The 11,905-nt window shown below is 42.3% G+C and overlaps 1 protein-coding gene across 1 annotated transcript; it reads right to left on the reverse strand.

Annotated features, from left to right (window-relative positions):
* Positions 1–851: 851 nt before the first annotated feature.
* LOC139444137 (3-[(3aS,4S,7aS)-7a-methyl-1,5-dioxo-octahydro-1H-inden-4-yl]propanoyl:CoA ligase-like) lies at positions 852–2,480 on the reverse strand. Its single transcript, XM_071225039.1, has one exon. It carries the CDS (start codon positions 2,478–2,480, stop codon positions 852–854), a length of 1,629 nt encoding a protein of 542 aa, XP_071081140.1.
* Between the last annotated feature and the right edge of the window lie 9,425 nt (positions 2,481–11,905).

The following is an 11,905-nucleotide window of genomic DNA, read 5'->3' on the forward strand; positions in this document are numbered from 1 at the left end:
GGATAGAGTTTGAGTTTAGGCCACTTTGAACTGTAATTCATTGACATCATGGTATGTCGGATGAATATCAGTCCTTAGTTTTACTCTTTGCTGACACTAAGATAGCTTTCAACTTTTTTCAGTATTGCAAGATAATTAGCTCAGTACTGAAGGCAGGTAGCTTGTGAAGGCGAAACCTGTAACAAGAGAGAAGATAAGTGTAGGTTATTTGTTGTTTTTTCAAGCAAGTGTCAATAAACAAGAAACGTGAACGTAATATTGATACGTTGCATTATACATGTCACGTGCCGACAATAATGATATTATACAACAATAATAACAACAATTTATAACAAATGAAACATTTTAATTGTAAATATAGTTTGGTATATCCAGTTCCATAATCATGTGCGAGTACACAAATTCAATAGTTATCATCATAGAGTGAGTAAAAAAAGCTACTTACGGTAATGATAAAAAGAATATAATACAAAATTTGTTCACAATATATATTCTGATTAATTTGAAAACTAAATACTCTCATAGAGCTACCCTGTGCAGAGTTGCATCCCTTGGACACGCCAGAAACCTATGATTGTGGATTCGAATCCCAGTTCGCCCCGATTATGTTTCTAGGTTTGTCAGCACCACACATGTGCTCGTGGGTTTCACCGACGTGGTAAACGTCTGAGACCTGCATCACTTCAGGTTTTCCTCCCACATTAAGCTGACACGCTGTAATATAACTGGAAAACTGTTAAAAGCGGCGTTTAACCCAACCCATTCACTCACTCATAGAGGTACCAAATACTATTTCCTTGCTGCTAGGTAGTTTCTGCCCTTGCACCCCAATGGTGTGGGTGAACATGAGTTTAGTTTCGGATTGAGGTGATTTTTTCCGCTATTTCTGATAATGCCCGTCTGTCAGGTTTGCCTGTTGGTCTGAGAGGGAAACTCTCCACCAGAACATAGTAGGTTGGTTTGGCTGATATTTCATGGAGGGAATCGCTGATGAACATTGGATCGCAGTGATCTTTGATCATCTTGGTGGTGACATCCATGTTTGATTTGGGTATGACACAGGCACAGACCTCATGACACATATCTGGATGAGGAACGGGGACCACCATGACCTCAGAAATATAGGGACACGTTCTCAACTTCTTCTCCACCCAGGATGGGTATATGATGTACTCTCCATGCATGATGGCATCTGAGCGTCTTCCTTCGACAAAAAGACGCCCCTTCTCATCAAAATGGCCCACATCCTCTGTTTTAAACCAGCCGTCATCTGTAAAAGCTGCTTTTGTAGCTTCAGGATTATCAATATATCCCTTGAACACACACTGTACATGAAGCAGGACTTGTCCGTCCTTGCCTGCTCCAAGATCTTTAAACTGTTCATCCACTACCTTAATCGCTAAGTGAGAGTTACATCCAACCAGGTTGTCTTCAAAGTCTTCCTCCTTCTCACAAATACAACTTGATACATAACCGACTTCTGAGAGTCCATATGCAGATGCCACAGAGTGACATATCTTACCAACAAACTCAAAGCAGTGTTTGGCAAATGGTTGCCCTGTAGCAATACACATCAATCTTTGAATCACATCACTTGCGTTTTCCAGAGTTCTTCTTTCTGCCAGTTTCTTCATGAAGGCTATTGTAAGCACAGCATGAGTACACCTTTCTTTGCTTAGCACATCCAAACACAGCCTACATTGATCTAGAACAGAACCTCTCGTGTCTGTCATCGCCTGTGGGACTGCCATTTCAATAAATCCATAAGGCCACCCACCTGCCCAACCCAAAGGCCGATCGCTGAACACAGTAGTATTCATTTGATGGAATTGAAACATCTTTGTAAACTGGCTGGAAAGCAGAATCATAACCTCGTGCGTCTTTGGCACAAGTTTTGAAAAGCCAGTGCTGCCCGAGGTTGTCCAATACAGAGCTGTGTCTGTTGGTAGTATCTCAACTGGAACTGGATCTCCTTCCTGATGCAACATCTCCAGGTAGTCGCCACCTCCCTTCACACCAACAAACTCCACCATTTCCAGTTTAGGAGCATTGCTTGATTTCACTTTCAAATCCATGATTTCTCCCAGATGTGGTTTGAGAAGATCCCAAGCACCCCCAGGTAGTGTGTTGTCCCCAATCAGTAGACGACAGCGACTCAAATTGATCACATGCAACAGATCAGTACCATCCGCCAACAGTGCCTGGGCATTGGCAGCAACACAGCCAGCAGTCATGATGCCAAAGTCGGTAATAAGACGTTCGGGAGAGTTGGTGAGAGTATTACAGACCACATCTCCTTGTTTCAACCCCCGACGCTGAAGAAGTGCAGCAAACTTTGTGGAGAGGTTGTGTACATCTTTACAGGTGAGAGAACGCCTTCCTTCATCACTGTAGAAGACAAACACCTCCTTGTCTGGATGGGTCTCTGTCCATTGCTTCACTCTAGCTGGAATTGTCTGTTGATCTTCATCCACAGACATGATGCTTGATCACCAACAACGTTGGGAATGTTATTCCTGTCGTGATGTAAAGAAGTTTGTTATAATTAATGAGGAGATATCTGATCCCTCCCAGACACTATCATTTCATCCACAGGGGATTGTAATATTGCAATGAAAGGAGTCACTCACCATTTATATTGTATTGTGAAATTGGTTTTATGTCAAATCTATATTCTACATTATCATAAAACCCACTTCAGAAGTATTTTATGCCATATCAAAGCGTGAAAGAGTATATATTCTTTTACTCTGCAGTGAGAAATATTCCCTCTGTATCATGGTAGCCTACACAAAATGGATGGATAACGTTGGCTGAAGCTCTTGCAGTGACTTGCGTTTGTGTCACTCATAGATTCAGTTGTAAACTATCTGTGCTTTCTGGAAAGGTGTTAAAACAAGGTTCTTAGTACACGTATATATTAAATATAATTTCAGTTATTAAACATGATTTTGCCTTCATGGCCTTAAAGTGGGAACTTTCAACATTATTACGCTAAATTGTTCGCTCGTCACACTGAAGGCCCGGTTTCGACACACAAGGGTACAATGTGTGAAGCCCATTTCTGGTGTCCCCCGACGTGATGTTGCTGGAGTATTGCTAAAAGCGGCGTAAAATCCAAGACCCTCACTCACTTCGACATTATTAATTTGACTGTTGCGAGTATTTTATTCTCTGTCAATTTGGGCTTTCAACTCAATACGAAACGACCATGCCGTGGCATAACGGTACTCATTCATGTACTGTACTTAAAAGTTATAGTTTCAATGGGTTCTACTCTCAGGTCAATTGGCAGTCCTAACACGACTTATTCAACCATCTTTAGATCACATTGTGAGCCTGCTATCTCAAAATATTTCACGCTAATTACACAGTGAAAATGGCTTCATTTCCCACATGGCGCTGATAAGAGTATCCATTCCTACTCGTGTGGGCTTGTATAAGCCACCTTAGGCCAATGCGTATAGTCCCCTTTAGCGTGTATGTATCACATATGTATTTAAATTAGCCTTGCGCTCCTAGGACTGTGGAATTTATTTTATATATATTATATATATTTTTTTATAATTTGTTTTATAAAAAGCCTACACAAGTTAAGATTCATAACAGCAGAGGAGGAGAGGTTCTTTTTGAGAAAAAGATATTTACTTAACAAAATGTTTTTATAGTCTTAGTGTTAGTCGCTAATTATATTTAACTATGAAATAAACATTACCCATGACTCAGTCGCCACCATAAATTCGTTTTAAGCCTCATTGAAAAAATACACGACGCTAAAAATAGCCGACCAAGCAAAGTACACTGATGAACAAGGGAAATGCTAATTGTTAAGTTAGCGATTATTTTTATTATAACTGAATGGAAATATATTACACTTGCTCACCGGGGATCACATGACACTGACGGTTGCCGTACATTTTTAGAGATTAATATTACGTCTCTGTCTTTCCCTGACCCACAAAAACACGTCTACCTGATTTGAGCGTTTCCCATATACATCTCAAACGTATGTGGATCACGAGCTAAGTTCGCATTACCTTATCACCTTTGACAAGTGTCTAAAGATCCTGCTATTCCATGCCGTTATAGCCGTGTGAACATACGGCGACAAGCATAGCTGTTGACTTGAGTTGTGCGGTGTGCGTTGTATGATGTGATGGTATGAAAGTGTTGTAGTGCGTGATGGTATGAGTGTTGTAGTGTGTGGTTGTGTGATGGCACGCAGTGTTGTAGTGTGTGGTTGTGTGATGGTATGCAGTGTTGTAGTGTTTGGTTGTGTGATGGCATGCAGTGTTGTAATGTGTGGTTGTGCAGTGTGTGTTGTATGATGTGATGGTATGAGTGTTGTAGTGTGTGGTTGTGTGATGACATGCAGTGCTGTAGTGTGTGGTTGTGTGATGGCATGCAGTGCTGTAGTGTGTGGTTGTGCAGTGTGTGTTGTATGATGTGATGGTATGAGTGTTGTAGTGTGTGGTTGTGTGATGGCATGCAGTGTTGTAGTGTGTGGTTGTGTGATGGCATGCAGTGTTGTAGTGTGTGGTTGTGTGATGGCATGCAGTGCTGTAGTGTGTGGTTGTGCAGTGTGTGTTGTATGATGTGATGGTATGAGTGTTGTAGTGTGTGGTTGTGTGATGGCATGCAGTGTTTTAGTGTGTGGTTGTGTGATGGCATGCAGTGCTGTAGTGTGTGGTTGTGTGATGTCATGCAGTGCTGTAGTGTGTGGTTGTGCAGTGTGTGTTGTATGATGTGATGGTATGAGTGTTGTAGTGTGTGGTTGTGTGATGGCACGCAGTGTTGTAGTGTGTGGTTGTGTGATGGTATGAGTGTTGTAGTGTGTGGTTGTGTGATGGCATGCAGTGCTGTAGTGTGTGGTTGTGTGATGGCATGCAGTGCTGTAGTGTGTGGTTGTGCAGTGTGTGTTGTATGATGTGATGGTATGAATGTTGTAGTGTGTGGTTGTGTGATGGCATGCAGTATTGAAGTGTGTGGTTGTGTGATGGCATGTAGTGTTGTAGTGTGTGGTTGTGTGATGGCATGCAGTGTTGTAGTGTGTGGTTGTGTGATGGCATGCAGTGCTGTAGTGTGTGGTTGTGTGATGGCATGCAGTGCTGTAGTGTGTGGTTGTGCAGTGTGTGTTGTATGATGTGATGGCATGCAGTGTTGTAGTGTGTGGTTGTGTGATGGCATGCAGTGCTGTAGTGTGTGGTTGTGCAGTGTGTGTTGTATGATGTGATGGTATGAGTGTTGTAGTGTGTGGTTGTGTGATGGCATGCAGTGTTGTAGTGTGTGGTTGTGTGATGGCATGCAGTGCTGTAGTGTGTGGTTGTGCAGTGTGTGTTGTATGATGTGATGGTATGAGTGTTGTAATGTGTGGTTGTGTGATGGCATGTAGTGTTGTAGTGTGTGGTTGTGTGATGGCATGCAGTGTTGTAGTGTGTGGTTGTGTGATGGCATGCAGTGTTGTAGTGTGTGGTTGTGTGATGGCATGCAGTGCTGTAGTGTGTGGTTGTGCAGTGTGTGTTGTATGATGTGATGGTATGAGTGTTGTAGTGTGTGGTTGTGTGATGGTATGAGTGTTGTAGTGTGTGGTTGTGTGATGGCATGCAGTGTTGTAGTGTGTGGTAGTGTGATGGCATGCAGTGTTGTAGTGTGTGGTTGTGTGATGGCATGCAGTGCTGTAGTGTGTGGTTGTGCAGTGTGTGTTGTATGATGTGATGGTATGAGTGTTGTAGTGTGTGGTTGTGTGGTGGCATGCAGTGTTGTAGTGTGTGGTTGTGTGATGGTATGAGTGTTGTAGTGTGTGGTTGTGTGATGGCATGCAGTGCTGTAGTGTGTGGTTGTGTGATGGCATGCAGTGCTGTAGTGTGTGGTTGTGCAGTGTGTGTTGTATGATGTGATGGTATGAGTGTTGTAGTGTGTGGTTGTGTGATGGTATGAGTGTTGTAGTGTGTGGTTGTGTGATGGCATGCAGTGTTGTAGTGTGTGGTTGTGTGATGGCATGCAGTGCTGTAGTGTGTGGTTGTGTGATGGCATGCAGTGCTGAAGTGTGTGGTTGTGCAGTGTGTGTTGTATGATGTGATTGCATGCAGTGTTGTAGTGTGTGGTTGTGTGATGGCATGCAGTGTTGTAGTGTGTGGTTGTGTGATGGCATGCAGTGTTGTAGTGTGTGGTTGTGTGATGGCATGCAGTGTTGTAGTGTGTGGTTGTGTGATGGCATGCAGTGCTGTAGTGTGTGGTTGTGCAGTGTGTGTTGTTTGATGTGATGGTATGAGTGTTGTAGTGTGTGGTTGTGTGATGGTATGAGTGTTGTAGTGTGTGGTTGTGTGATGGCATGCAGTGTTGTAGTGTGTGGTAGTGTGATGGCATGCAGTGTTGTAGTGTGTGGTTGTGTGATGGCATGCAGTGCTGTAGTGTGTGGTTGTGCAGTGTGTGTTGTATGATGTGATGGTATGAGTGTTGTAGTGTGTGGTTGTGTGGTGGCATGCAGTGTTGTAGTGTGTGGTTGTGTGATGGTATGAGTGTTGTAGTGTGTGGTTGTGTGATGGCATGCAGTGCTGTAGTGTGTGGTTGTGTGATGGCATGCAGTGCTGTAGTGTGTGGTTGTGCAGTGTGTGTTGTATGATGTGATGGTATGAGTGTTGTAGTGTGTGGTTGTGTGATGGTATGAGTGTTGTAGTGTGTGGTTGTGTGATGGCATGCAGTGCTGTAGTGTGTGGTTGTGTGATGGCATGCAGTGCTGAAGTGTGTGGTTGTGCAGTGTGTGTTGTATGATGTGATGGCATGCAGTGTTGTAGTGTGTGGTTGTGTGATGGCATGCAGTGTTGTAGTGTGTGGTTGTGTGATGGCATGCAGTGTTGTAGTGTGTGGTTGTGTGATGGCATGCAGTGTTGTAGTGTGTGGTTGTGTGATGGCATGCAGTGCTGTAGTGTGTGGTTGTGCAGTGTGTGTTGTTTGATGTGATGGTATGAGTGTTGTAGTGTGTGGTTGTGTGATGGTATGAGTGTTGTAGTGTGTGGTTGTGCAGTGTGTGTTGTATGATGTGATGGTATGAGTGTTGTAGTGTGTGGTTGTGTGATGGCATGCAGTGTTGTAGTGTGTGGTTGTGTGATGGTATGCAGTGTTGTAGTGTGTGGTTGTGTGATGGTATGCAGTATTGAAGTGTGTGGTTGTGTGATGGCATGCAGTGTTGTAGTGTGTGGTTGTGTGGTTGTGTGATGGCATGCAGTGTTGTAGTGTGTAGTTGTGCACTGTAAGTCTCCATGATTCCCAGTGAGGTGGTCTAGCTTTGGTTGCTAGTGGTCTATAGCCTGGTTTTAATTTATAGGAACTAATCTACTGATAATATTTTTGTTTTAATATTGCTTAGGTTTTTTTAAAATCTTAACTGTGATTTTCACCTTACTGTTTTCACTATAACTGTGCCTTCACCCTGAGAGTTTTTATATGGGATTAAGAGCTACAGCTCATTACATTGTTGGTTAAATTATAGTCTGTCTGACTTATCAAGTCTTTGCGACCCGACAAGATCCGGGGTAGAATAGGTCTTCAGCAACCCATGCTTGCCGAAAAAAAGGCGACTATGCTTGTAAGAGGCGACTAACGGGATAGGGTGGTCAGGCTCGCTGACGTGGTTGATGCATGTAATCGTGTCCCAATTGCCTGGATCGATGCTCATGATGTCAATCAGTGAATTCTCTGGTCAAGACTCGATTATTTACAGACCCCCGTCATATAGCTGTAATATTGCTGAGTGTGGCTTTAAACAACAAACAAACAAACAAACAAACAAACAAACAAAAATCTTTGAAAGGCATTACAATACGCATAAAGAAGATAATTATGGATGTCAGCTTCTTTATAATGAGGAACACAACGTTTCGGAGTATATGCTTACTCCTTCATCTGGTGCACGATACACGACCTGTGGAAACAGTGGGAAATATTTGATGACAACCAGACTGTGTTTTTTATGCCTTTACTGTTTAATTCTTTGATTTCAATTACTGTTTTGCAAATGCTTTTTCAGGGTCCTGATGTTTCTTTTGTCTGTTGTAGTAGATGTGGGCGTTGGGATGTGTGTGTATCACCCCAAGTGAGAGATGCTTATTGGAAATCATGGGCAGATGATACAGGACCTGATGACATTGCCTGTGGAAAGGTGAGAATCTCGGTTATAATGGTATTCCCATGTACCATGTAAACTATCCGTATGTATATAGCCCATTCATCAGATTCCTCACTACATTCATCAGTAAATATGGAAATATCTTTGAGGTACAAGACCGCCTCCGTGGTCTAGTGGTAGAGCGTCCGGGGAAGGTCCGGGGTTCGATCCCCGGCCGCGTCATTCCAAAAGACGTTAAAAGATGGTACTTGTTGTTACCCTGTCTGGCGCTCGGCATTAAGGGGCTAAAACAAGGAGTTGTCGGCTCGGAGTCAGTATACTGTGTCTGAGTGGGGTATTCATGTTAAACTGCGGCATGGTATCTCAGTGTGTTAGCACTATAAATCGGTATCAATCCGGACTAGTACAATCAGCCACACACACACACACGTACATGCACGTCGCTATATAAGTGCAATACTCTTGGACGCAACGTTAAACCCCATTTCACCTCACCTCACCTCTTTGAGGTACCGGAAAGTTTGAGTTTGGATCAACACCCTTGAAGGCATCTTGTAGATGGCACTCCACCGACTGGCCGCCCCCTTCGTAGTTACAACTGACATATTGTGTGTGTAACTGCAGCTGCCTATGTCCAGTCGTGTAAGGCGCCGCAATGCGCTGTGCAGACTTGCGTCCCTGGTTTGCCACCATCATTCCCTTGTCTGATGGAGGTGATGAAAGAGGTGATGAAGGGGTTTAAATGAACGTTCAAGATTATTTTCAGTGTGACTGTGTGGGTGAGTGAGAGAGTGTGCGTGTGTATGTGTGTGCATGTGTGTGAGTGTATGTGTGTGTGAGTGTGTGTGAGAATGGGTGAGTGAGAGAGTGTGCGTGTGTATGTGTGTGCATGTATGTGTGTGTATGTGTGTGTGAGTGTGTGTGAGAATGGGTGTTTGAGAGTGTGTGTGAGTGTGTGAGTGTGTGTGTGTAATTTTCCCACGACGTAATAGAAGCGGTTTTTAATTGTTAGCCCACTGATATACCAATGCGCAGTGTAACATGGATCCATACTCCACTCAGACACAAGTCCTTGTTTCGTCACCTTGATGTAACAAGTACCACCTTTTAACGTCGCCATGTATGACACGGCCTGGGGCTTGAACCGCAGACCTTCCGCTCTCAGCTAGGTACGTAAGTCATCATCCATCTTCCCACATCGAGCTGACACGCCCTGATATACCTAAAAATACTCTTCAAAAGCAGCGTTAAACCAAACTCACTAACTCTTATGGTTGACATAGACTGTTTAAAGAGTGAGTGAGTATGGTTTTACGAGGCTTTTAGCAATATTCCAGCAATATCACGGCGGGGGACACCAGAAATTGGTTTCCCACATTGTACCCATGTCGGGAATCGAACCGGGTCTTCGGCGTGACGAACGAACGCTTTAACCACGAGGCTACCCAACCGCCCCCTGTTTAAAGATACAAGCTACATATCAATTGAGAGTGTGAAGTAAGTGATGCAACAATGACCTTCTGTAGGACCATAAATAAATTCATGACAGACAAAAACTTTTAAAAACTGCATATCTCGCTCGTAATTGACTAAGAAACGAAATCAGTGCTTGAATTCTTGTATATTCGACAATGACAACAAAGCTTTAAAAGAACAGCGTTACAGAATTAATAATACCACGGACCTATATATACAAGTCCGTGATAATACAGACTTTGAACATATAAACTTTTTTCACAAATTCCATCTTGTATTTTATAATGGTACTGTTTATAAATAAAACAATAAAACTAATCCCGTATAATCTGTAACTTCCCGATTAAAGAATAATCAGAATTCTTAATAAGGCATAATGTCCAGTAAAATCTTCTTACAAATTTCCGGAATAACGAATAAATTTTTATGTAGTGTTAATTGTGCCTTCAATAAAATATACACCATTTTTAAGGACTTATGAGATTTCCATTCATAACAGAAAAAGAAATAAGAATAACAATTTAATGATAAATACAAATTAATATGGTAATATGGTAATTAGTTGAGCTGATAGCATCACCGTCTCAATCCGGGGAGTTTGACGGGAAGTGCAAACTCGGTGGTGGTGTCTGGCTGACTTCGTGTACCAACAGCGAACAAAGTGCGCTTACATCGTGTTCGTCCGTCTCTGTGTAAGGATGATATTCATATGAGCATTAAACTCGCACCCCCATAAAGGGCTTAGAGTATAGCAGTCTCTATATGCCACCAGTGCTCTCTCGTGTGGCAACGTTGACGACAGCCAGTCTTTCTTTGAACATGTCTCAGTATTGTCATAGCTCACTCTCACGGAACTATATATAGCAAGATAACCTCCCTTAACCCTGAATATTCTGTTATTCAAATCACGTCAGCGGGATTGACCCATTTTTCGGCCCAGTAAAGGCAGGGTGTCTTACTTTTGTAACATGACTTCCCTCTGTTTTTTAAATGTTTTTTTAAGAAATGGAGCCAAGCTGTGTCATTCAGTTTTAACCAGGCCAGATAACTAAACCTTTGCCACGGTAGGAAGCTCATTCAGTTTCATTCTCGCGTTCTCCTGTTTCCCTGAAGGCACATCACACAGACTAGGCTGTGTGACTAGACTTGCACAAGTCTCTAAGGCAATAATTATTAGCTTAAATCATTAATTCTAGATTATGTAAATAATAAGAAACAAGAGAATGGAGTCCTTAGTCCACATATCTAGACTTGCCAATTAGGAGGATAGAATTACGACACATCCATGGACTTTTCTTTCAGAAAATCCTTGGAGCAAGGCTATGGCGTGACTTACTTGTCTGCCCGTAACCTGTTGTAGGGGCTAACCGATACTTGGCAGTTGAGGTAACCAGATAACAAAGTATACTCCACAGTGTTAAATAAACCAGGTCTTCGATGTTCATGATGTCAAGTTCTGGATTGCCTGCTCCAGACACGATTATTTACAGATCGCCGTCATATAGCTGGAACATGGCTGTGTTCGGCGTTAAACAAACAAAAGACAAACAAAAAAACAACAACAAATGAACCAGGACAGGGCAACACGACCAGGTTCAACGCACATATATGTGAGGACGCTTTTGGGATCCGGTTGGAAATGTCTAAAGTGTAAAGTTGCAGAAAATATTGGAATGAAAATTATCAGAAATCTTGAAATAGATGTCGAACGTCCTTTTTCTCTCTCAGTTTTGGTTTTTTGATATGGTCAAATACACAAATGTGTGAAAGAAAATAATAAATGTAAGTATCAACTAGTCTGTTACCCAAGAGGATTTAAAAAAAATATAATTATGTTCGTAAGGATCAACGACCTACTGATGTTCATATTATCAGAATAACGCTTCATGACACCTCTAAAATCAGTCTTTTTGACACATTGTATCCTTGCCTACGCATTTAGGTTTGTTATAAGTCCCAAACATGCAAGTATTGAAATGAACAATATTCAGTTCTCTTTCTTATTAACACATCTGATAACTTTCCAAAACCATTTCTAGAGCTTTACTCAATTCTTAAATTAAGAAACGGGCCCTTATCTTACCTTGTCCTTCATTTTGTGATTTTAACATATTTAAGTGTATGAGATATCACCTACTTTGTTTGCTTTTCAATTTTCAGATTAGATTGCTATGAGCTTAGAGTGAGTGAGTATGGTGTTACGCCTCTTTTTGCCGGGGACACCAGAAATGGACGTCACACATTGTGCCCATGTGGGAATCGAACGTGACGAGCGAACGATTTACCCACCGCCTCTACGACCTC

Source organism: Haliotis cracherodii, unplaced genomic scaffold (assembly GCF_022045235.1).
Source record: "Haliotis cracherodii isolate W230 unplaced genomic scaffold, xgHalCrac1.p SCAF_5, whole genome shotgun sequence".
Lineage (NCBI taxonomy): Eukaryota > Metazoa > Mollusca > Gastropoda > Lepetellida > Haliotidae > Haliotis > Haliotis cracherodii.